Source organism: Engystomops pustulosus, chromosome 7 (genome assembly GCF_040894005.1).
Source record: "Engystomops pustulosus chromosome 7, aEngPut4.maternal, whole genome shotgun sequence".
NCBI classification, from domain to species: domain Eukaryota; kingdom Metazoa; phylum Chordata; class Amphibia; order Anura; family Leptodactylidae; genus Engystomops; species Engystomops pustulosus.
In genome coordinates, this window is record NC_092417.1 from 10,380,893 (window position 1) to 10,407,154 (window position 26,262).

A 26,262-nucleotide genomic window follows, 5' to 3' on the forward strand; every position below is an offset into this window, starting at 1 on the left:
ATCACACAGGATAGGATTAGATACACAGCTCAGCAGTCAGTATCACACAGGATAGGATTAGATACACAGCTCAGCAGTCAGTATCACATTGATAGGATTAGATACACAGCTCAGCAGTCAGTATCACACAGGATAGGATTAGATACACAGCTCAGCAGTCAGTATCACATTGATAGGATTAGATACGCAGCTCAGCAGTCAGTATCACATTGATAGGATTAGATACGCAGCTCAGCAGACAGTATCACAAAGGAGAGGATTAGATACACAGCTCAGCAGTCAGTATCACACAGGAGAGGATTAGATACACAGCTCAGCAGTCAGTATCACACAGGATAGGATTAGATACACAGCTCAGCAGTCAGTATCACATTGATAGGATTAGATACGCAGCTCAGCAGACAGTATCACACAGGAAAGGATTAGATACACAGCTCAGCAGACAGTATCACACAGGAAAGGATTAGATACACAGCTCAGCAGACAGAATCACATTGATAGGATTAGATACGCAGCTCAGCAGACAGTATCACACAGGATAGGATTAGATACGCAGCTCAGCAGACAGTAGGGCACTCTTCAGGCTTAGATACATGGAGGACTGTGGAATGATAATGATGGGTCCAGGTCTTGGCTCTGGAGTTACAGATGTGAGAACAGGACGGGCCGGGTGCTGTGTGGGGCCCGGGGCAGAGGAGGAGACGTCAGGGGTGTAACATGTAACGTGTCCGCTCCGTGTCAGGGTCACCAGTATCTGGAGCAGAGAGAACTGCAGCCTAAGTGTGATGTCATCTCCCTCTCTAGTGATGTCATCATATCCTGTAGTGTTACAGGAGTAGTAGTACTGTGCACTGTGATGTTACAGGAGTAGTAGTACTGTGCTCTGTGATATTACAGGAGTAGTAGTACTGTGCACTGTGATGTTACAGGAGTAGTAGTACTGTGCTCTGTGATATTACAGGAGTAGTAGTACTGTGCACTGTGATGTTACAGGAGTAGTAGTACTGTGCGCTGTGATATTACAGGAGTAGTAGTACTGTGCGCTGTGATATTACAGGAGTAGTAGTACTGTGCACTGTGATATTACAGGAGTAGTAGTACTGTGCGCTGTGATATTACAGGAGTAGTAGTACTGTGCGCTGTGATATTACAGGAGTAGTAGTACTGTGCACTGTGATATTACAGGAGTAGTAGTACTGTGCTCTGTGATATTACAGGAGTAGTAGTACTGTGCTCTGTGATATTACAGGAGTAGTAGTACTGTGCGCTGTGATATTACAGGAGTAGTAGTACTGTGCGCTGTGATATTACAGGAGTAGTAGTACTGTGCGCTGTGATATTACAGGAGTAGTAGTACTGTGCACTGTGATATTACAGGAGTAGTAGTACTGTGCGCTGTGATGTTACAGGAGTAGTAGTACTGTGCTCTGTGATATTACAGGAGTAGTAGTACTGTGCGCTGTGATATTACAGGAGTAGTAGTACTGTGTGCTGTGATGTTACAGGAGTAGTAGTACTGTGCACTGTGATATTACAGGAGTAGTAGTACTGTGCGCTGTGATGTTACAGGAGTAGTAGTACTGTGCGCTGTGATATTACAGGAGTAGTAGTACTGTGCTCTGTGATATTACAGGAGTAGTAGTACTGTGCTCTGTGATATTACAGGAGTAGTAGTACTGTGCGCTGTGATATTACAGGAGTAGTAGTACTGTGCTCTGTGATGTTACAGGAGTAGTAGTACTGTGCGCTGTGATGTTACAGGAGTAGTAGTACTGTGCGCTGTGATGTTACAGGAGTAGTAGTACTGTGCTCTGTGATGTTACAGGAGTAGTAGTACTGTGCGCTGTGATATTACAGGAGTAGTAGTACTGTGCGCTGTGATATTACAGGAGTAGTAGTACTGTGCGCTGTGATATTACAGGAGTAGTAGTACTGTGCTCTGTGATATTACAGGAGTAGTAGTACTGTGCTCTGTGATATTACAGGAGTAGTAGTACTGTGCTCTGTGATATTACAGGAGTAGTAGTACTGTGCTCTGTGATATTACAGGAGTAGTAGTACTGTGCTCTATGATATTACAGGAGTAGTAGTACTGTGCGCTGTGATGTTACAGGAGTAGTAGTACTGTGCGCTGTGATGTTACAGGAGTAGTAGTACTGTGCGCTGTGATGTTACAGGAGTAGTAGTACTGTGCGCTGTGATGTTACAGGAGTAGTAGTACTGTGCGCTGTGATGTTACAGGAGTAGTAGTACTGTGCGCTGTGATATTACAGGAGTAGTAGTACTGTGCGCTGTGATGTTACAGGAGTAGTAGTACTGTGCGCTGTGATGTTACAGGAGTAGTAGTACTGTGCGCTGTGATGTTACAGGAGTAGTAGTACTGTGCTCTGTGATATTACAGGAGTAGTAGTACTGTGCTCTGTGATGTTACAGGAATAGTAGTACTGTGCTCTGTGATATTACAGGAGTAGTAGTACTGTGCGCTGTGATATTACAGGAGTAGTAGTACTGTGTGCTGTGATGTTACAGGAATAGTAGTACTGTGCGCTGTGATATTACAGGAGTAGTAGTACTGTGCGCTGTGATATTACAGGAGTAGTAGTACTGTGCGCTGTGATATTACAGGAGTAGTAGTACTGTGCGCTGTGATATTACAGGAGTAGTAGTACTGTGCGCTGTGGTGTTACAGGAGTAGTAGTACTGTGCGCTGTGATATTACAGGAGTAGTAGTACTGTGCGCTGTGATATTACAGGAGTAGTAGTACTGTGCGCTGTGATATTACAGGAGTAGTAGTACTGTGCTCTGTGATGTTACAGGAGTAGTAGTACTGTGCTCTGTGATACTACAGGAGTAGTAGTACTGTGCTCTGTGATATTACAGGAGTAGTAGTACTGTGCGCTGTGATATTACAGGAGTAGTAGTACTGTGCGCTGTGATGTTACAGGAGTAGTAGTACTGTGCGCTGTGATATTACAGGAGTAGTAGTACTGTGCTCTGTGATATTACAGGAGTAGTAGTACTGTGCTCTGTGATATTACAGGAGTAGTAGTACTGTGCGCTGTGATATTACAGGAGTAGTAGTACTGTGCGCTGTGATGTTACAGGAGTAGTAGTACTGTGCGCTGTGATATTACAGGAGTAGTAGTACTGTGCTCTGTGATATTACAGGAGTAGTAGTACTGTGCGCTGTGATGTTACAGGAGTAGTAATACTGTGCTCTGTGATATTACAGGAGTAGTAGTACTGTGCGCTGTGATATTACAGGTGTAGTAGTACTGTGCGCTGTGATGTTACAGGAGTAGTAGTACTGTGCGCTGTGATATTACAGGAGTAGTAGTACTGTGCTCTGTGATATTACAGGAGTAGTAGTACTGTGCGCTGTGATGTTACAGGAGTAGTAGTACTGTGCGCTGTGATATTACAGGAGTAGTAGTACTGTGCGCTGTGATATTACAGGAGTAGTAGTACTGTGCTCTGTGATATTACAGGAGTAGTAGTACTGTGCACTGTGATATTACAGGAGTAGTAGTACTGTGCTCTGTGATATTACAGGAGTAGTAGTACTGTGCTCTGTGATATTACAGGAGTAGTAGTACTGTGCGCTGTGATATTACAGGAGTAGTAGTACTGTGCGCTGTGATATTACAGGAGTAGTAGTACTGTGCGCTGTGATGTTACAGGAGTAGTAGTACTGTGCACTGTGATATTACAGGAGTAGTAGTACTGTGCGCTGTGATATTACAGGAGTAGTAGTACTGTGCTCTGTGATATTACAGGAGTAGTAGTACTGTGCTCTGTGATATTACAGGAGTAGTAGTACTGTGCACTGTGATATTACAGGAGTAGTAGTACTGTACACTGTGATATTACAGGAGTAGTAGTACTGTGCTCTGTGATATTACAGGAGTAGTAGTACTGTGCTCTGTGATATTACAGGAGTAGTAGTACTGTGCGCACTGTGATATTACAGGAGTAGTAGTACTGTGCGCTGTGATATTACAGGAGTAGTAGTACTGTGCTCTGTGATATTACAGGAGTGGTAATACTGTGCTCTGTGATATTACAGGAGTAGTAGTACTGTGCACTGTGATATTACAGGAGTAGTAGTACTGTGCGCTGTGATGTTACAGGAGTAGTAGTATTGTGCTCTGTGATGTTACAGGAGTAGTAGTACTGTGCGCTGTGATATTACAGGAGTAGTAGTACTGTGCTCTGTGATATTACAGGAGTAGTAGTACTGTGCTCTGTGATATTACAGGAGTAGTAGTACTGTGCGCACTGTGATATTACAGGAGTAGTAGTACTGTGCGCTGTGATATTACAGGAGTAGTAGTACTGTGCTCTGTGATATTACAGGAGTGGTAGTACTGTGCTCTGTGATATTACAGGAGTAGTAGTACTGTGCACTGTGATATTACAGGAGTAGTAGTACTGTGCGCTGTGATGTTACAGGAGTAGTAGTACTGTGCACTGTGATATTACAGGAGTAGTAGTACTGTGCGCTGTGATGTTACAGGAGTAGTAGTACTGTGCTCTGTGATGTTACAGGAGTAGTAGTACTGTGCGCTGTGATATTACAGGAGTAGTAGTACTGTGCGCACTGTGATGTTACAGGAGTAGTAGTACTGTGTGCTGTGATGTTACAGGAGTAGTAGTACTGTGCGCTGTGATATTACAGGAGTAGTAGTACTGTGCGCTGTGATATTACAGGAGTAGTAGTACTGTGCGCTGTGATATTACAGGAGTAGTAGTACTGTGCGCTGTGATATTACAGGAGTAGTAGTACTGTGCTCTGTGATATTACAGGAGTAGTAGTACTGTGCGCTGTGATATTACAGGTGTAGTAGTACTGTGCGCTGTGATGTTACAGGAGTAGTAGTACTGTGCGCTGTGATATTACAGGAGTAGTAGTACTGTGCTCTGTGATATTACAGGAGTAGTAGTACTGTGCGCTGTGATGTTACAGGAGTAGTAGTACTGTGCGCTGTGATATTACAGGAGTAGTAGTACTGTGCGCTGTGATATTACAGGAGTAGTAGTACTGTGCTCTGTGATATTACAGGAGTAGTAGTACTGTGCACTGTGATATTACAGGAGTAGTAGTACTGTGCGCTGTGATATTACAGGAGTAGTAGTACTGTGCTCTGTGATATTACAGGAGTAGTAGTACTGTGCTCTGTGATATTACAGGAGTAGTAGTACTGTGCACTGTGATATTACAGGAGTAGTAGTACTGTACACTGTGATATTACAGGAGTAGTAGTACTGTGCTCTGTGATATTACAGGAGTAGTAGTACTGTGCTCTGTGATATTACAGGAGTAGTAGTACTGTGCGCACTGTGATATTACAGGAGTAGTAGTACTGTGCGCTGTGATATTACAGGAGTAGTAGTACTGTGCTCTGTGATATTACAGGAGTGGTAGTACTGTGCTCTGTGATATTACAGGAGTAGTAGTACTGTGCTCTGTGATATTACAGGAGTAGTAGTACTGTGTGCTGTGATATTACAGGAGTGGTAGTACTGTGCTCTGTGATATTACAGGAGTAGTAGTACTGTGCACTGTGATATTACAGGAGTAGTAGTACTGTGCGCTGTGATGTTACAGGAGTAGTAGTATTGTGCTCTGTGATGTTACAGGAGTAGTAGTACTGTGCGCTGTGATATTACAGGAGTAGTAGTACTGTGCTCTGTGATATTACAGGAGTAGTAGTACTGTGCTCTGTGATATTACAGGAGTAGTAGTACTGTGCGCACTGTGATATTACAGGAGTAGTAGTACTGTGCGCTGTGATATTACAGGAGTAGTAGTACTGTGCTCTGTGATATTACAGGAGTAGTAGTACTGTGCGCTGTGATATTACAGGTGTAGTAGTACTGTGCGCTGTGATGTTACAGGAGTAGTAGTACTGTGCGCTGTGATATTACAGGAGTAGTAGTACTGTGCTCTGTGATATTACAGGAGTAGTAGTACTGTGCGCTGTGATGTTACAGGAGTAGTAGTACTGTGCGCTGTGATATTACAGGAGTAGTAGTACTGTGCGCTGTGATATTACAGGAGTAGTAGTACTGTGCTCTGTGATATTACAGGAGTAGTAGTACTGTGCTCTGTGATATTACAGGAGTAGTAGTACTGTGCACTGTGATATTACAGGAGTAGTAGTACTGTACACTGTGATATTACAGGAGTAGTAGTACTGTGCTCTGTGATATTACAGGAGTAGTAGTACTGTGCTCTGTGATATTACAGGAGTAGTAGTACTGTGCGCACTGTGATATTACAGGAGTAGTAGTACTGTGCGCTGTGATATTACAGGAGTAGTAGTACTGTGCGCTGTGATATTACAGGAGTAGTAGTACTGTGCTCTGTGATATTACAGGAGTGGTAGTACTGTGCTCTGTGATATTACAGGAGTAGTAGTACTGTGCTCTGTGATATTACAGGAGTAGTAGTACTGTGTGCTGTGATATTACAGGAGTGGTAGTACTGTGCTCTGTGATATTACAGGAGTAGTAGTACTGTGCACTGTGATATTACAGGAGTAGTAGTACTGTGCGCTGTGATGTTACAGGAGTAGTAGTATTGTGCTCTGTGATGTTACAGGAGTAGTAGTACTGTGCGCTGTGATATTACAGGAGTAGTATTACTGTGCTCTGTGATATTACAGGAGTAGTAGTACTGTGCTCTGTGATATTACAGGAGTAGTAGTACTGTGCGCACTGTGATATTACAGGAGTAGTAGTACTGTGCGCTGTGATATTACAGGAGTAGTAGTACTGTGCTCTGTGATATTACAGGAGTGGTAGTACTGTGCTCTGTGATATTACAGGAGTAGTAGTACTGTGCACTGTGATATTACAGGAGTAGTAGTACTGTGCGCTGTGATGTTACAGGAGTAGTAGTACTGTGCACTGTGATATTACAGGAGTAGTAGTACTGTGCGCTGTGATGTTACAGGAGTAGTAGTACTGTGCTCTGTGATGTTACAGGAGTAGTAGTACTGTGCGCTGTGATATTACAGGAGTAGTAGTACTGTGCGCACTGTGATATTACAGGAGTAGTAGTACTGTGTGCTGTGATGTTACAGGAGTAGTAGTACTGTGCGCTGTGATATTACAGGAGTAGTAGTACTGTGCGCTGTGATATTACAGGAGTAGTAGTACTGTGCGCTGTGATATTACAGGAGTAGTAGTACTGTGCGCTGTGATATTACAGGAGTAGTAGTACTGTGCGCTGTGATATTACAGGAGTAGTAGTACTGTGCGCTGTGATATTACAGGAGTAGTAGTACTGTGTGCTGTGATGTTACAGGAGTAGTAGTACTGTGCACTGTGATATTACAGGAGTAGTAGTACTGTGCGCTGTGATGTTACAGGAGTAGTAGTACTGTGCGCTGTGATGTTACAGGAGTAGTAGTACTGTGCGCTGTGATATTACAGGAGTAGTAGTACTGTGCGCTGTGATGTTACAGGAGTAGTAGTACTGTGCGCTGTGATATTACAGGAGTAGTAGTACTGTGCGCTGTGATATTACAGGAGTAGTAGTAATGTGCGCTGTGATATTACAGGTGTAGTAGTACTGTGCTCTGTGATATTACAGGAGTAGTAGTACTGTGCTCTGTGATATTACAGGAGTAGTAGTACTGTGCACTGTGATATTACAGGAGTAGTAGTACTGTACACTGTGATATTACAGGAGTAGTAGTACTGTGCTCTGTGATATTACAGGAGTAGTAGTACTGTGCTCTGTGATATTACAGGAGTAGTAGTACTGTGCGCACTGTGATATTACAGGAGTAGTAGTACTGTGCGCTGTGATATTACAGGAGTAGTAGTACTGTGCTCTGTGATATTACAGGAGTGGTAGTACTGTGCTCTGTGATATTACAGGAGTAGTAGTACTGTGCACTGTGATATTACAGGAGTAGTAGTACTGTGCGCTGTGATGTTACAGGAGTAGTAGTATTGTGCTCTGTGATGTTACAGGAGTAGTAGTACTGTGCGCTGTGATATTACAGGAGTAGTAGTACTGTGCTCTGTGATATTACAGGAGTAGTAGTACTGTGCTCTGTGATATTACAGGAGTAGTAGTACTGTGCGCACTGTGATATTACAGGAGTAGTAGTACTGTGCGCTGTGATATTACAGGAGTAGTAGTACTGTGCTCTGTGATATTACAGGAGTGGTAGTACTGTGCTCTGTGATATTACAGGAGTAGTAGTACTGTGCACTGTGATATTACAGGAGTAGTAGTACTGTGCGCTGTGATGTTACAGGAGTAGTAGTACTGTGCACTGTGATATTACAGGAGTAGTAGTACTGTGCGCTGTGATGTTACAGGAGTAGTAGTACTGTGCTCTGTGATGTTACAGGAGTAGTAGTACTGTGCGCTGTGATATTACAGGAGTAGTAGTACTGTGCGCACTGTGATATTACAGGAGTAGTAGTACTGTGTGCTGTGATGTTACAGGAGTAGTAGTACTGTGCGCTGTGATATTACAGGAGTAGTAGTACTGTGCGCTGTGATATTACAGGAGTAGTAGTACTGTGCGCTGTGATATTACAGGAGTAGTAGTACTGTGCGCTGTGATATTACAGGAGTAGTAGTACTGTGCGCTGTGATATTACAGGAGTAGTAGTACTGTGCGCTGTGATATTACAGGAGTAGTAGTACTGTGTGCTGTGATGTTACAGGAGTAGTAGTACTGTGCACTGTGATATTACAGGAGTAGTAGTACTGTGCGCTGTGATGTTACAGGAGTAGTAGTACTGTGCGCTGTGATGTTACAGGAGTAGTAGTACTGTGCGCTGTGATATTACAGGAGTAGTAGTACTGTGCGCTGTGATGTTACAGGAGTAGTAGTACTGTGCGCTGTGATATTACAGGAGTAGTAGTACTGTGCGCTGTGATATTACAGGAGTAGTAGTAATGTGCGCTGTGATATTACAGGTGTAGTAGTACTGTGCGCACTGTGATATTACAGGAGTAGTAGTATTGTGCGCTGTGATATTACAGGAGTAGTAGTACTGTGCGCTGTGATGTTACAGGAGTAGTAGTACTGTGCGCTGTGATGTTACAGGAGTAGTAGTACTGTGCGCTGTGATGTTACAGGAGTAGTAGTACTGTGCTCTGTGATGTTACAGGAGTAGTAGTACTGTGCTCTGTGATATTACAGGAGTAGTAGTACTGTGCGCTGAGATATTACAGGAGTAGTAGTACTGTGCGCTGTGATATTACAGGAGTAGTAGTACTGTGCTCTGTGATATTACAGGAGTGGTAGTACTGTGCTCTGTGATATTACAGGAGTAGTAGTACTGTGCACTGTGATATTACAGGAGTAGTAGTACTGTGCGCTGTGATGTTACAGGAGTAGTAGTATTGTGCTCTGTGATGTTACAGGAGTAGTAGTACTGTGCGCTGTGATATTACAGGAGTAGTAGTACTGTGCTCTGTGATATTACAGGAGTAGTAGTACTGTGCTCTGTGATATTACAGGAGTAGTAGTACTGTGCGCACTGTGATATTACAGGAGTAGTAGTACTGTGCGCTGTGATATTACAGGAGTAGTAGTACTGTGCTCTGTGATATTACAGGAGTGGTAGTACTGTGCTCTGTGATATTACAGGAGTAGTAGTACTGTGCACTGTGATATTACAGGAGTAGTAGTACTGTGCGCTGTGATGTTACAGGAGTAGTAGTACTGTGCTCTGTGATGTTACAGGAGTAGTAGTACTGTGCGCTGTGATATTACAGGAGTAGTAGTACTGTGCGCACTGTGATATTACAGGAGTAGTAGTACTGTGTGCTGTGATGTTACAGGAGTAGTAGTACTGTGCGCTGTGATATTACAGGAGTAGTAGTACTGTGCGCTGTGATATTACAGGAGTAGTAGTACTGTGCGCTGTGATATTACAGGAGTAGTAGTACTGTGCGCTGTGATATTACAGGAGTAGTAGTACTGTGCGCTGTGATATTACAGGAGTAGTAGTACTGTGCGCTGTGATGTTACAGGAGTAGTAGTACTGTGTGCTGTGATGTTACAGGAGTAGTAGTACTGTGCACTGTGATATTACAGGAGTAGTAGTACTGTGCGCTGTGATGTTACAGGAGTAGTAGTACTGTGCGCTGTGATGTTACAGGAGTAGTAGTACTGTGCGCTGTGATATTACAGGAGTAGTAGTACTGTGCGCTGTGATGTTACAGGAGTAGTAGTACTGTGCGCTGTGATATTACAGGAGTAGTAGTACTGTGCGCTGTGATATTACAGGAGTAGTAGTAATGTGCGCTGTGATATTACAGGTGTAGTAGTACTGTGCGCACTGTGATATTACAGGAGTAGTAGTACTGTGCGCTGTGATATTACAGGAGTAGTAGTACTGTGTGCTGTGATGTTACAGGAGTAGTAGTACTGTGCGCTGTGATATTACAGGAGTAGTAGTACTGTGCTCTGTAATATTACAGGAGTAGTAGTACTGTGCGCTGTGATATTACAGGAGTAGTAGTACTGTGCGCACTGTGATATTACAGGAGTAGTAGTACTGTGCGCTGTGATGTTACAGGAGTAGTAGTACTGTGCGCTGTGATGTTACAGGAGTAGTAGTACTGTGCGCTGTGATGTTACAGGAGTAGTAGTACTGTGCGCTGTGATGTTACAGGAGTAGTAGTACTGTGCTCTGTGATGTTACAGGAGTAGTAGTACTGTGCTCTGTGATATTACAGGAGTAGTAGTACTGTGCGCTGAGATATTACAGGAGTAGTAGTACTGTGCGCTGTGATGTTACAGGAGTAGTAGTACTGTGCGCTGTGATGTTACAGGAGTAGTAGTACTGTGCGCTGTGATGTTACAGGAGTAGTAGTACTGTGCGCTGTGATGTTACAGGAGTAGTAGTACTGTGCGCTGTGATGTTACAGGAGTAGTAGTACTGTGCGCTGTGATGTTACAGGAGTAGTAGTACTGTGCGCTGTGATGTTACAGGAGTAGTAGTACTGTGCGCTGTGATATTACAGGAGTAGTAGTACTGTGCGCTGTGATGTTACAGGTTGTGCTCTGCATCTATTATTACCTGGGAATATGATCCTTCTATTCTGGGATTTCTCGCTGTGGTAGGAGGAAGTTGCTGTATCCTGGAGGAGAACAATGGGGTATTAATTCTTTGTATTACTTATGATAGTATCTGGGCTCCCGCCCTAAGAAGAAGGTCACCCCAATCCCGTACCTATTCCTGGACTCCACAAGGCTAGATCCTGGGTCATGTGACAGGTCATCCGCTCTGTCCTGGGGTCATGGGTCAGAGTCCTGTGTATTTGTCAATGGATATGCCCCAGGGAAGGGTCACAGGTAGAGAACCCCTACAGTATCTACAGCACAGCACCCCGACCTCTGCAGACAACGCTTGTTGTCAGTGAATGGACCAAGCAGTAATAACCTGCCCCTCTCTCTACAGGTCGACAAGTGGAACCGACATGACCAGAAGTTCCTGGAAGCCGTAGAAAAGGGAGACACCAAGAAGGTCACCTCCCTCCTGGGCAAGAAGCAGGTCAGAGCCACCAAGACCGGCCCCGGGGGACAGTCAGCGTGAGTATCAGCTGTATCACACAGGAGAGGGTTAGATACACAGACCAGCGGACTGTATCACACACAGGAGAGGGTTAGATACACCGCCCAGCGGACTGTATCACACAGGAGAGGGTTAGATACACCGCCCAGCGGACTGTATCACACAGGTGAGGACTAGATACACCGCCCAGCCGACTGTATCACGCAGGAGACGACTAGATACACCGCCCAGCGGACTGTATCACACAGGAGAGGGTTAGATACACCGCCCAGCGGACTGTATCACACAGGATAGGACTAGATATACCGCCCAGCGGACTGTATCACACAGGAGAGGACTAGATACACCGCCCAGCGGACTGTATCACACAGGAGAGGACTAGATACACCGCCCAGCGGACTGTATCACACAGGAGAGGGTTAGATACACCGCCCAGCGGACTGTATCACACAGGAGAGGACTAGATACACCGCCCAGCGGATTGTATCACACAGGATAGGTTTAGATACACAGCTCAGCAGTCAGTATCACACAGGATAGGATTAGATACACAGCTCAGCAGACAGTATCACACATGATAGGATTAGATACACAGCTCAGCAGGCAGTATCACACAGAATAGGATTAGATACACAGCTCAGCAGACAGTATCACACAGGATAGGATTAGATACACAGCTCAGCAGTCAGTATTACACAGAATATGATTAGGTACACAGCTCAGCAGACAGTATCACACAGGATAGGATTAGATACACAGCTCAGCAGACAGTATCACACAGGATAGGATTAGATACACAGCTCCGCAGACAGTATCACACAGGATAGGATTAGATACACAGCTCAGCAGACAGTATCACACAGGATAGGATTAGATACACAGCTCAGCAGTATCACACAGGATAGGATTAGATACACAGCTCAGTAGTATCACACAGGAGAGGATTACATACACAGCTCAGCAGACAGTATCACACAGGATAGGATTAGATACACAGCACGGCAGTCAGTATCACACAGGATAGGATTAGATACACAGCTCAGCAGACAGTATCACACAGGATAGGATTAGATACACAGCTCAGCAGACTGTATCACACAGGATAGGATTAGATACACAGCTCAGCAGACAGTATCACACAGGATAGGATTAGATACACAGCTCAGCAGTCAGTATCACACAGGATTAGATACACAGGTCTCTGGATACGATGGTTACACATGATGGGACATTGCTTTGCAATAGAGATATTTCCCTCACATGTATATTGTGTGTTATGAGGTAGTAATAAGCAGCCAATCAGATTCCAGTATTCTCTTCCCAATCTGCCATGTGATGGGGTGCTGGGTGTTAGCCGTTGGCACCCATGTCCTTATAAACATGACCGCCATATGATAGAGATCTGTGCACTACCGCCGTGCCATGGCTTCCTGCCACCCGTCTCCATGGACACAGTTTCCAGTCATAAATAAAGTCGGCCATTTTGTTCTTCCTACATGTTTGTGGTTAATGTGCAAAATCTGTCACCACAGGATGGAAAGATCTAGTGAGATGTGACAGGCAGCTGAGGAGCTGATCAACTCTCACTTAAAGGGATCACACATGACTGATTCTAGTGATATAATAGTCCAGGTGTTGTGTAATAAGCCCTGTAGTACATAATAATTAGTCATCCCAGTGTGTCTGCCGCCATTGTTCTGGGACAGACACACCTAGAGCAGAGATGTGTTCTGGGAGTCGCGTGCCGTCTGTCTATTAGTCATGTCTGACGTCCTCTCCTGCAGGTTCCACCTCGCCGCCTCCAGGGGACTGGTAGACTGCGTCAGCGCCATCTTATCCCATAAAGTAGAGATCAACGCCAAAACTGACGATGGTAAAGGTCACATGTGTCACAGTCATTGGTGTCCCCTCATCTCCTCCTGTGTCACAGTCATTAGTGTCCCCTCATCTCCCCCCTGTGTCACAGTCATTAGTGTCCCCTCATCTCCCCCTGTGTCACAGTCATTAGTGTCCCCTCATCTCCTCCTGTGTCACAGTCATTAGTGTCCCCTCATCCCCCCCTGTGTCACAGTCATTAGTGTCCCCTCATCTCCCCCTCTGTCACAGTCATTAGTGTCCCCTCATCTCCCCCTGTGTCACAGTCATTAGTGTTCCCTCATCCCCCCCTGTGTCACAGTCATTAGTGTCCCCTCATCTCCCCCTGTGTCACAGTCATTAGTGTCCCCTCATCTCCTCCTGTGTCACAGTCATTAGTGTCCCCTCATCTCCCCCTGTGTCACAGTCATTAGTGTCCCCTCATCCCCCCCTGTGTCACAGTCATTAGTGTCCCCTCATCTCCTCCTGTGTCACAGTCATTAGTGTCCCCTCATCTCCCCCTGTGTCACAGTCATTAGTGTCCCCTCATCCCCCCCTGTGTCACAGTCATTAGTGTCCCCTCATCTCCCCCTGTGTCACAGTCATTAGTGTCCCCTCATCTCTCCGTGTCACAGTCATTAGTGTCCCCTCATCTCTCCCTGTGTCACAGTCATTAGTGTCCCCTCATCTCTCCCTGTGTCACCGTCATTAGTGTCCCTTCATCTCTCCCTGTGTCACCGTCATTAGTGTCACCTCCTCTCCCCCTGTGTCACAGTCATTAGTGTCCCCTCATCTCCCCCTGTGTCACAGTCATTAGTGTCCCCTCATCTCCCCCCTGTGTCACAGTCATTAGTGTCCCCTCATCTCCCCCTGTGTCACGGTCATTAGTGTCCCCTCATCTCCCCCCTGTGTCACAGCCATTAGTGATCCCTCATCTCCTCCCTTTGTCACCGTCATTAGTGTCCCCTCATCTCCTCCCTGTGTCACCGTCATTAGTGTCCCCTCATCTCCCCCTGTGTCACAGTCATTAGTGTCCCCTCATCTCCCCCTGTGTCACAGTGATTAGTGTCCCCTCATCTCCTCCTGTGTCACAGTCATTAGCGTCCCCTTATCTCCCCTGTGTCATGTCATTAGTGTCCCCTCATCTCCCCTGTGTCATGTCATTAGTGTCTCCTCATCTCCCCCTGTGTCACAGTCATTAGTGTCCCCTCATCTCCCCCGTGTCACAGTCATTAGTGTCCCCTCCTCTCCCCCCTGTGTCACAGTCATTAGTGTCCCCTCATCTCCTCCCTCTGTGTCACAGTCATTAGTGTCCCCTCATCTCCCCCCTGTGTCACAGTCATTAGTGTCCCCTCATCTCCCCCTGTGTCACAGTCACTAGTGTCCCCTCATCTCCCCCTGTGTCACAGTCACTAGTGTCCCCTCATCTCCCCCCTGTGTCACAGTCATTAGTGTCCCCTCATCTCCCTGTGTCACAGTCATTAGTGTCCCCTCATCTCCCTGTGTCACAGTCATTAGTGTCCCCTCATCTCCCCCTGTGTCACAGTCATTAGTGTCCCCTCATCTCCCCCCGTGTCACAGTCATTAGTGTCCCCTCATCTCCCCCCGTGTCACAGTCATTAGTGTCCCCTCATCTCCCCCCCGTGTCACAGTCATTAGTGTCCCCTCATCTCCTGTGTCACAGTCATTAGTGTCCCCTCATCTCCTGTGTCACAGTCATTAGTGTCCCCTCATCTCCTGTGTCACAGTCATTAGTGTCCCCTCATCTCCCCCCGTGTCACAGTCACTAGTGTCCCCTCATCTCCTCCTGTGTCACAGTCATTAGTGTCCCCTCACCTCCCCCCGTGTCACAGTCATTAGTGTCCCCTCACCTCCCCCCGTGTCACAGTCATTAGTGTCCCCTCATCTCCCCCTGTGTCACAGTCATTAGTGTCCCCTCATCTCTCCCCGTGTCACATTCATTAGTGTCCCCTCATCTCCTCCTGTGTCACAGTCATTAGTGTCCCCTCATCCCCCCCTGTGTCACAGTCATTAGTGTCCCCTCATCTCCCCCTGTGTCAGTCATTAGTGTCCCCTCATCTCCCCCCGTGTCACAGTCATTAGTGTCCCCTCATCCCCCCCTGTGTCACAGTCATTAGTGTCCCCTCATCTCCCCCTGTGTCACAGTCATTAGTGTCCCCTCATCTCCCCCTGTGTCACAGTCATTAGTGTCCCCTCATCTCTCCCTGTGTCACATTCATTAGTGTCCCCTCATCTCCTCCTGTGTCACAGTCATTAGTGTCCCCTCATCCCCCCCCTGTGTCACAGTCATTAGTGTCCCCTCATCTCCCCCTGTGTCACAGTCATTAGTGTCCCCTCATCTCCCCCTGTGTCACAGTCATTAGTGTCCCCTCATCTCCCCCTGTGTCACAGTCATTAGTGTCCCCTCATCTCCCCCTGTGTCACAGTCATTAGTGTCCCCTCATCTCCCCCTGTGTCACAGTCATTAGTGTCCCCTCATCTCCCCCTGTGTCACAGTCATTAGTGTCCCCTCATCTCCCCCTGTGTCACAGTCATTAGTGTCCCCTCATCTCCCCCTGTGTCACAGTCATTAGTGTCTCCTCATCTCCCCCTGTGTCACAGTCATTAGTGTCCCCTCATCTCCCCCTGTGTCACAGTCATTAGTGTACTCTCATCTCCCCCTCTGTCACAGTCATTAGTGTCCCCTCATCTCCTCCCTGTGTCACAGTCATTAGTGTCCCCTCATCTCTCCCTGTGTCACAGTCATTAGTGTACTCTCATCTCTCCCTGTGTCACAGTCATTAGTCCCCCCTCATCTCCCCCCTGTGTCACAGTCATTAGTGTCCCCTCATCTCCCCCTGTGTCACAGTCATTAGTGTCCCCTCATCTCCCCCTGTGTCACAGTCATTAGTGTCTCCTCATCTCCCCCTGTGTCACAGTCATTAGTGTCCCCTCATCTCCCCCTGTGTCACAGTCATTAGTGTACTCTCATCTCCCCCTCTGTCACAGTCATTAGTGTCCCCTCATCTCCTCCCTGTGTCACAGTCATTAGTGTCCCCTCATCTCTCCCTGTGTCACAGTCATTAGTCCCCCCTCATCTCCCCCCTGTGTCACAGTCATTAGTGTACTCTCATCTCCCCCTCTGTCACAGTCATTAGTGTCCCCTCATCTCCTCCCTGTGTCACAGTCATTAGTGTCCCCTCATCTCTCCCTGTGTCACAGCCATTAGTGTCCCCTCATCTCCCCCTGTGTCACAGTCATTAGTGTACTCTCATCTCCCCCTCTGTCACAGTCATTAGTGTCCCCTCATCTCCTCCCTGTGTCACAGTCATTAGTGTCCTGATGTGCCCCTCTCCCATGTGGTGTATAACATTTGCCCTCTCTGTAGGTTGTAGCGCTCTGCACCTGGCGGCCAGTAACTGTCACCCGGAGTGTGTGAAGCTTCTCCTGCAGGTAAGTCACTGCTTCTATCTTTGGGTAGTGTTTCATGTCACACGTTCTCTTCTAAATGTTTCTACCATCAGTCTCAATTACAGCTGTGAAGGGCTTGGAGTTTCTGACATTAGGTTGTCCCAAATTTTACCCATTGGTAGATGTTCAGTTGCAAATGGATCAGTCATTAGTTCTTCCTTCTCCCTAATACGCGTGTATGGGAAGAAGGGGAACCATGCGGTCGAGCTGTAAGGGCCATCTACTTCTATGTGGTTGGTGGGTGACAATGATTGTATCTTGCTGTTTTGTTCTCGTAGCATGGAGCTCATGAAGACTCTATCGATTTCCACAGCCGAACTCCATTACACTGTGCTGGTGAGTCTATCTATGTATCTATCTCCTATTTATCTATCTCTGTATCTATCTATCTCCTATCTATCTATCTATGTATCTATCTATCTATCCCATATCTATCTCATATCTATGTATCTATCTATCTTTCTGCCTGTGTTATATCTACAGCAGGTGTAAGTATTAAACACGTCACCAATTTTCTAAGTAAATTAATTTCTAAAGGTAAATAAATCACACAATAGATGTTCATGTATTGTGTTACACTATGTATGATAACTAGAATTAACACAGGGAAAAAAGGGAGGTGAAAAAAGTCATGACCCCACCTAAAATCCATCAGTAATTAGAAAGCAATGCTGACACTTAGTGAAAAATAATATCATATACATAATACGGCTAATTTAAAATGTGTGAATGCGGCCTTATGCCTCAAGCACATGACCATCTTCTCACTTGCGCCATAACCTGGGCGTAGCACACAGCCGGGTGGAGAAGAGAGGGGGAGCGAGCGCTCCTCTCCCCTCCTCTCTCCATTGGTGGACGGATGGACATGTCCCATGTGTTGCGGCGCTGGCCACCTAGCTCGGTCACAATGTGGCGAGACACTGAGTGCTCACTGCACCAAGAATGGGTGCCATATGGGCGCCATGATCGATTGTGCAGCCTTATCACCCGCCCCTGATACGGTCGCATGTATGGGGCCTTAGGATATGATGAGTATGGGGAGGCATGGTTTCTCCATATATAACGATCTATCTGTATTTGTATTTTCATATTATTATTATTTTATCTCATCATTTCTTGTATTTATCTTGTTCTGATTGATCTTTATGTCTCCTCGTTATCTTGCAGCCACCTCGGGGTGCGTGTCCAGCGTGCTTCTCCTCTGTGATGCAGAAGACACCCTCCTGGACGCTGCGGATGATGTGAGTTCCCCCTCGGCAGTATATCTTGTATATATCATGTGTCACTGTATGACAGGAAATTCCAGGGGTCTCGTTATCAGCTTCTGTCCCACGCTCGCAGGGGCAATGTGCGTGGGGTTTTCTCACTATTTCACATGTGGGGCAAGGGTCAGTGCTGAGGCCTAAAATCTGTGGAATTGTTGTTGTTAGGAATTAAAATTCCAAAATTGTCTTTGCTTTGTATCCACCACAGGACGGGCGGACGCCTCTTATGATAGCCGCCCAACGTAACCATCCCACCGTGTGCTCCCTGCTGCTGGACCGTGGGGCTCAGGTGGACGTCTGTGACCGGGATAAGAAGTAAGTGGCTATAAGGTCTTGATTTAGGCAGTTCCTAAATATTTTTTTCTAGAAAAAACTCTTAACGCCTTTTTACTTGACAGGACAGCGCTGCTTTTGGCTTGTGAAAAGGGCAACATCCAGGCTGCGGAGACCCTGATCACCAAAGGTGCGGATCCATCAGTGTGCGACAACAAAGGCTGCGATGCTCTGCACTACACCAGCATGTCCAGGGATGAGCCCCTCAGAAGACTGATCCAAGCCGCCCTGGACCGGAGGAAAAATAATGGTAATTTAGACGCTCAAACCACCATCTACATCAGTGTCCACCTCTATTCTAGCGGAGAAGGCTGTGGACATTGATGCGGATAGTGATTTGATTTTAAAGAATTTCTGGAACTGAAAAAAAAAGCTGAAAATCCTGATCTGTTTTTACATTCTTTTGGCAGAGTCACATATCCGAAATAATGACAGCTCTGCTGCTTCCAAGGTATGTATCACAACAAGAATGAGACCTACGTAGCAGTGAGAAAGATTCTGTGCAATGCAAAAGTCTTCACACCCCTTGCACTTTTTTAAAAAAAATGTTACCACCACAATCTTAAATGTATTTTATGTGATATGTAAACAGCAACAGTCAAATCACATATATATATAGATTAATTCTACACCAGGTCAGATCCTCATAGTATATCCTAGGCATCATGCCCCGACGGGGGGATATTAAGACTGGCGCATGATGAGCCAATTTTAATGAATTTTTGAAAACTTAAACTTTTTTTTACACTTTATAATTACCTGATACTTTGTGTTGATTTATTACATAAAATATCAATAAAATGGGGCACATTTACTTACCCGGTCCTGCACGTTCCCCGATCCGGATTGTCCTTGTATTGCACTCTGCCGTGATTCACTAAGCTCGTGCGCCCGATATCCTGCATGTGCCGCTTCCCTGCTCAGGTCTGACGGAGTTCACCACCTTCTTCCCGGTGCATGTAAGCGCTCTCCCGCGCTTAGTCCGAATCAGTCAGATCATCTGACGGCCACGCCCCCTCGGTTTCTGCCGCATGAAAGCCACCTCCGACGCGCCAAAATCCGGTCGTGCACGACACAATCCCCTTCTAAATCCCTGTCCCAGTGGCGCGATCCCCGTAAACATCGGAAAACCCGACAGAAATGCGGCTGTGGGACCCTTGGTAAATAAGCCCCAATGGGGAAGATTTATCAAGCTGTCTGAAAGTCAGACAGCTCCGCTTTAAAATATTCATGAGCACTGGTAAAATGAAAGCTGAGCTGTGATTGGTTGCCAAGGGCAACTAGAAATATTCTGACTTTCAGACAGCTTGATAAATCTGCCCCTTTGTGTTTAAGTTTGTGGCTGTAACGTCTATAAATGATGAAAGGTTCAAGGGGGTGAAAGATAGATAGATACATAGATAGATAGATACATAGATAGATAGATAGATAGATAGATAGATAGATAGATAGATAGATACAAAGATAGATAGATACAAAGATGGATAGATAGATAGATAGATAGATACATAGATAAATAGATAGATAGATACAAAGATGGATAGATAGATAGATAGATAGATACATAGATAAATAGATAGATAGATACAAAGATGGATAGATAGATAGATAGATACAAAGATGGATAGATAGATAGATACAAAGATGGATAGATAGATAGATAGATAGATAGATATTTGGTAGATAAATAGATAGATAGATAGGAGATAGATAGGAGATAGATAGATAGATAGATATTTGGTAGATAGATATATTTACTACCGCTTAGAGTTATGTAACTATCCAGTTAACTAGCATTTACTCTGTTGTCTGCCGCCCCTACAAATTACACGCTCTGCATTTCTGTGGTCCTATAAATATATCAGTGTCATAAAGACGTCTTTTTCCCCTGGTGGCTTACAAAGTGCAAGTGTTCATTCACAAGCTGGAAAATATCTCTCCATGTGTCATAAAAGTAGGAATTCTGTGCGCACCTACCCTGTAGAGGAGTGTAGGAGATGGCAGATAGAGGCCTGGCCTAAACTCTAACTCACTATGTGTATATTCCAGGCCGTCCCTCAGCCCCCGAGAAGAGAACAGGATCTGCTCAATATGTGGAAGAAAAGATATGAAGAAGAACAAAAGCGTGGTGTGTGGCTCCAAGGAGAGTTGATGATGAAGACCCAAGACCTTGAAAGGATATCTGAGGAGCGTAGTCTTGAGTCCAGCCGAATCCTGGACCTGGCTGATGCACTCAATGGTCTACTTGAAGGCAGTGCTGACAAAATAAGGAATAAGACACAAGATTACGATATTAATGACCCTTGCGATCCCCTGACACCACTTCTAGATCAGGTTAAATCTTTTAAAGAAGAGCAGCTGAGAGAACGCAACCGTCTAGAAGAAATAATCAGAGACCTCAATGCCAAATCTACCAAGATGGGGACAATGGAAGAACTACACCAAGAAGAGATGAGACGTCTTCAGGGTGAAGCCGCTGCTGCGAAAGATAAGGAAGAAAGTGCTCGAAGGAGGGTGACGGAGCTGGAGGGTCACCTGGAGAACATGAGGGAAGTACTGTCACAATTTGAGAAGAGAAAGCGGGTACAGAGCACAGTGGTGGAAGATCTGCAGGAACAGATCTCAGAGGTGACACGTGAAAAAGAAGAACTCCTGGTTATGCTGCAGAAACTTCAGGAGCAGGAAACAAATGTGGGCAATGTCCATTCACAGAGATGTGAGGACGGCCAAGCCTTACCTGACCACAGTATACTCAGTCACTTTATTAAAAAATTAAAAAGTCAATGTATTTCTGTAGATATAAAACAAGGCAATGGAATATCTCAAAGATGCTCCGGTTATGTGCCAAGAGAGTTCCTGGAAAAAAATGCAGACGATTGGAAGTCATCAGTCAAAGGGTTGGAGAACTATATGGTAGCAGTCGAGAGGATGCAGAAGAGCCTGGTCGCTGGCAGACCAGAGAGGACGGACCCAGTACTAGTGAATGGTGCCAGTGATGAGCACAACAACGGGCACCATCTTGTAAGAAGTGCCAATCAACTCTACAAGGTAGAAACTAACATAGCCTGCTTACAGGGGGATATAATACACCAACGTAACAACAGTATGACCAAACCAGAGAGCAGTGCACCCCCGGACAATGTCCACCCAAGGATAACAGAATTAGAAGCCCAGTTGTCATCTCTCAAGGGGACTCATGACAATCTCCTCGCCCGTATGAACCAGGTTGTTCAAGAAAAGCAGAATTTAGAAGAAGGACTCCTTGCCCTACAGGAAAGCATGCAGTCAGAATTTGCCATGAGACAAGAAACCGAGAAGCGATGTAAGGACTACAAACACCAGATCTTAGTCTTGTCCGACGAGCTACTGGCAGAACAAGACAAGCTGAAAAAGCTCAACTCCAGACTGGACACTCAACAGAATGAAATGGTCATGCTAAGGGACAGTTTCCCCCCAGATATTATTCGGGAAGAAAGCAGCAGATCAGTAGAGATGTTCAGTTCTGATACCTTGGAGGAGTTGTACTGGAATGTTGGGACCCTCGTAAGAAGATACAATGATGCCCTCCAGGAGGCGGCTGCTTTGCAGAAGGAGAACCTGAAACTTCTGGATGACCAGATGCAGACAATATCGATGACTGAACACAAAAACATTCTGAACGAGATTAAGAACCAGTTACACGCTAAGATCAGGGAAACCGAGGATCTGAAACAAAGGTTGTACCAAACAATGGGAAACGTGGTGGAACTTAAAGAACAGTTGGCGACCCAGACTTCCAACTCCATCCCTAAAGAAGAGTTTGAGGGTCGCTTGGTGGACCTGGAACGAATCGTTACAGCGCTGAAGGAGGAGAACGAGGCATGTAAAGTGGCTCTGGAGGGTAAATGTGAAGAAGTCATAGTCCTCAAACAACAACTGGAACATGAGTCTGAAGAGGGACAGACTTTACGGCTTAAGGAAGCAAGCATGGCCCAGGAAATAGAGACAGTCCGGACTGGTCTGGAAATCCAGATTCGAGCTTTACGAGAGGAAGTGGAGGGGCTTTCTGAGAAGTATACTCAGGCTTCAAAGGAAGTTGAGGGCAGTAAACTAATGCTGTCATCTGAGAAGGACAAGGTTCTGATTCTACAGGGGAAAATTCAAGAACTGAAGAAAGAAGCCGAAGAACTAAGGATACGGTGCCAAAAACATGAGGAGGAAAATAGTCACCTCACCAGGAAGTGTGAAGACATCTCCAAAGCTTCTCAGGAGACACAGGAGAAGGTGCGTACAAAGAGTAATGATACACAAGCTAGGGTGTTCCACCAACCTTGCTCAGTGTGTCTACTGGAGGTACCCGACAAACCCAGAAACTCTGCAGTTCTAGGTTTAATCCAGTAAATCCCACACACACGTAGAGAACTTGTTTGTGTGTCACCGGCCTAAGTGTAGTTACTGTGCTCCAAACCGGTATGTATGTAGGTTAGAGTCACTTTATAAAATATACATAGAGTTAAGTTCATAGCAAATATTCATTGTAAATATAACCGTAAGATCACAGGTTCACACGGCGACATCAGTGACAAGAGAAAAAAGAGAGTACAGGGTAACGCGTTTTGGACAGGAACAGGTCGTAGTCTTTAGTCATAGCAATCATGAGGAGTACAAACCTTCTTCCAATTGTAAATTTCTTGCGGCTGGGATTCACTTGGCAAATGTCAGCAATTTATAATTCAGTTTTTAACGTGTGTTGCTGATCCTAAAACACGTGAGTTATGGCTAAGATCAGTGGGATAGAGCAAAGCCCTTCCAAATTTTGCTTCCAAGACCAAAGTTTCTGTCTGAGTGGATACAAAGTTAGGCTCTATACACACTAACATCAAGGAGGGGATGAGCGTCGCTCACCCCCGCCCCTCTCCATAGAGAAACATGGGGCACGGCGCCGGATTACGGGGAAAGACAGAACATGTCCTGTCTTTCTCCCGGCTACGGAACGGTACGGTGTCGCACATGCGCTGCATCGTATCACTCCTGTATGGCGCCATGCACCCATTGCCGTCTATGGGGGACTTATAAACGTCGTATTTACGTCTCCTCATATGGCAGTGTGAATGTAGCCTTAGGTTGAGTTCACATGGACCAGGCTAGGGATGTATTGGCTGGATTTATTGGCTCAAAGTGGCTCAGATAAACTAAACCCAGCATGTGGCTAGGGATAAATGTGGCGGATACACGGAGCAGGCACCGACCCTCAGCTATGTGGCACCAGCCCTACTCCTGATTTATCTGAAGCTTTTTGTGTTCCTCTAAGATGGGCCATTCTATGAAGGAAGTGACTAGAGAAATGGAGCGGCACCAGAAGCGCTGTCAGGAGCTGACCAATAAACTTGAGGTATGTGGTTAGTCACTGACTGTCGACCCATTGTAACTCCTACTACTCCACAACTGCTACGGCTAGAAATTATTTTTGTCTAACTTTAGAGTAGTCTTCACATTTTCAGAAGACTTAAAGGGCATTTACCACCAGGATGAAAGACTGTATGCAAATTAGCATGAGGGGCTCAAGGCTCCATTAACACCTATGGGGCATGGAGTCCCTCAGGCTCATTTGCATACAGACCTTCATTCTGTTGGTAAATGCCCTTTAAAGAGAACCTGTCACCAGGTTTTACCTCACTGAACTACTTCCCCCTTAGATAGGGGATAAAATGTCTGTTTTACATTCTCTCTCTTATGTGGAATTTCACCCATTTGCCTATAAAAAAAATCTCCTCCAAAGTGAAATATGACTCTTCTCATCCCATTTCTACATGAGTTAAGTTTAGTTGTTGCAAGGGGGTGACACTTTAGAAGCCCCGATCTTCTGTTCCGCACCTAGAAAACATGCTTTTTGTATCCTATTAAAGGTAAGAATCTCATCTTTCAGATCCAGATTATTACCTGGACAGAACGGGACATACAGGCAGTAAATAAATAGGCGAGAACTGGGTCTTCATCTGTGGCTTGCATTTCCAAATATGTCTTTAACTGTCTGTATGTCCAGGTCTGTAGCTCACAGAAGATGTAGATCTGGAAAATGAGATTCTTATCTTTAATATGACACCGGCAGCATGTTTTTATGGGCTATAGAACAGAAGATAAGGGGCTTCTGAATTGATACTACTCCTGCAACCACTAAACTTGACCACTTAAAAATGAGATGAGAAGAGTCATATTTACCTGACTTTGGGAGCGATTTTATTTTATAGTTAAATGGGTGAGATTTCACATTAAAGGGGGAACTCTAGAAGGGACATGTCATACTTGAGTTAAAGGGGTTGAAAATTTATTGGGGTAAACCCTGGTGACAGGTTCTCTTAAAAGTCAGTGTATAGCAGATCATTTCGTTCCCGAATTCCTCCAGCAGGGGGCAACATTTCATTACATTCTATGGACTTTCTTATCACCTTATCCTCTAGTGAAAATTTCAGAATTATAAAATTATTTTATAAGAAAATCATTTTAATAAGTTTAATTTATACAAGAATTTTGAATAAATATTGTTGTCATTCACATATTCCAGTATTGATGGATATAGCTGGCCAGATTGGGAGGTGTGAAGAGGGGATGAATGTTCCATCATTTTCCAGCCACGTCCTGCCCATTTATGTTACTGACAGACATTGCTCCCACAGCCCCATAAAAGTGTATGGAGTGTCTCCGCTGTACACTCCCAACCTACGCCCTGCCCACTTCTATGGAGCACCGGGAGATAGCACCGGGTGCTCCATGGGAATTGGGGCCCTCATTCTCGTGATTGCAATGGCTTTGACATTTTTTATTTTTACAGGACACCAACAAACGTCATGGGGAGATAATCTCCATTTACAGGACTCATCTCCTTAATGCAGCTCAGGTAGGTGCACCCTACCCCCGCCCTCCCGTCGAGTCATCATATACTCCGTTCTCTCCTGTATCCTGTGCTGGTGCCCAGTGTAGTAAAAGAATATCCTCTACCATAAAATTGTAGAGATGCTAGAGAATCAGAGACGGTACATCATAAGCAATGACAGGCGATTTCGTGCCGGTGAGCCTAACCTTTTCTCTTCCCTCTTCACCCCAGGGCTTTATGGATGAAGATGTCCACTTCACCTTACATTGGATTCTGAAGATGCAGAATGAGATTGTTTACTAGCTGAAGACTACAAAAAAAACATGACATTTTGTGCCAATTTTATTACGTTTCTAAACGTCCTCATATGCAGCTGCTGGAAAGTTCTATTTATATATGTAAAGGGGGTGCCAAAGAGCCTACAACCTGGACCCAGGAGCCACCACGAAGGGGCAGGTTCATCTCCGAGCACTCGCTCTACGTGCCTTAAATAGTGTCGATTATATATTAACTGTAAATATACAAGAATAGTTTTATATCAGCCGTGACGCTTCGTACCTCTCTATGTTGTTTTATATATTTAATACAGTTATTATTTACATCCGGTGACGTGTTGTGAGACAGTCCTTCCAATGACATCGGTCACAACCCCATCATGTGACATCGGAGGTCATAAGAGGGCGGAGCTGATGTGAGTGATAAGGTGGTCTGCTGTTACAGGCCACCATTGATGTATGATACGGCGGGATACTTACCACTATACTGACGAGGAAAAATTACTTACATCCGGTGACGTGTTGTGAGACAGTCCTTCCAATGACATCGGTCACAACCCCATCATGTGACATCGGAGGTCATAAGAGGGCGGAGCTGATGTGAGTGATAAGGTGGTCTGCTGTTACAGGCCACCATTGATGTATGATACGGCG

At 45.4% G+C, this 26,262-nt stretch overlaps 1 protein-coding gene across 3 annotated transcripts in view; it reads left to right on the forward strand.

Moving 5' to 3' along the window:
- The window catches only part of ANKRD35 (ankyrin repeat domain 35), a 67,773-nt gene extending 41,904 nt beyond the window's left edge, over nucleotides 1–25,869 (forward strand). For all 3 annotated transcript variants that reach the window (XM_072114632.1, XM_072114631.1, XM_072114633.1), the window contains exons 2-13: nucleotides 11,447–11,577; nucleotides 13,345–13,433; nucleotides 16,803–16,867; nucleotides 17,164–17,221; nucleotides 18,053–18,126; nucleotides 18,359–18,465; nucleotides 18,549–18,733; nucleotides 18,894–18,934; nucleotides 20,533–22,746; nucleotides 23,774–23,854; nucleotides 25,292–25,357; nucleotides 25,565–25,869. In XM_072114632.1, the coding sequence (XP_071970733.1) occupies nucleotides 11,447–11,577; nucleotides 13,345–13,433; nucleotides 16,803–16,867; nucleotides 17,164–17,221; nucleotides 18,053–18,126; nucleotides 18,359–18,465; nucleotides 18,549–18,733; nucleotides 18,894–18,934; nucleotides 20,533–22,746; nucleotides 23,774–23,854; nucleotides 25,292–25,357; nucleotides 25,565–25,636 (3,183 nt within the window). In that variant the 3' untranslated portion in view covers nucleotides 25,637–25,869. The remainder of the gene's footprint in view (nucleotides 1–11,446; nucleotides 11,578–13,344; nucleotides 13,434–16,802; nucleotides 16,868–17,163; nucleotides 17,222–18,052; nucleotides 18,127–18,358; nucleotides 18,466–18,548; nucleotides 18,734–18,893; nucleotides 18,935–20,532; nucleotides 22,747–23,773; nucleotides 23,855–25,291; nucleotides 25,358–25,564) is intronic.
- The last annotated feature ends 393 nt before the right edge of the window (nucleotides 25,870–26,262 follow it).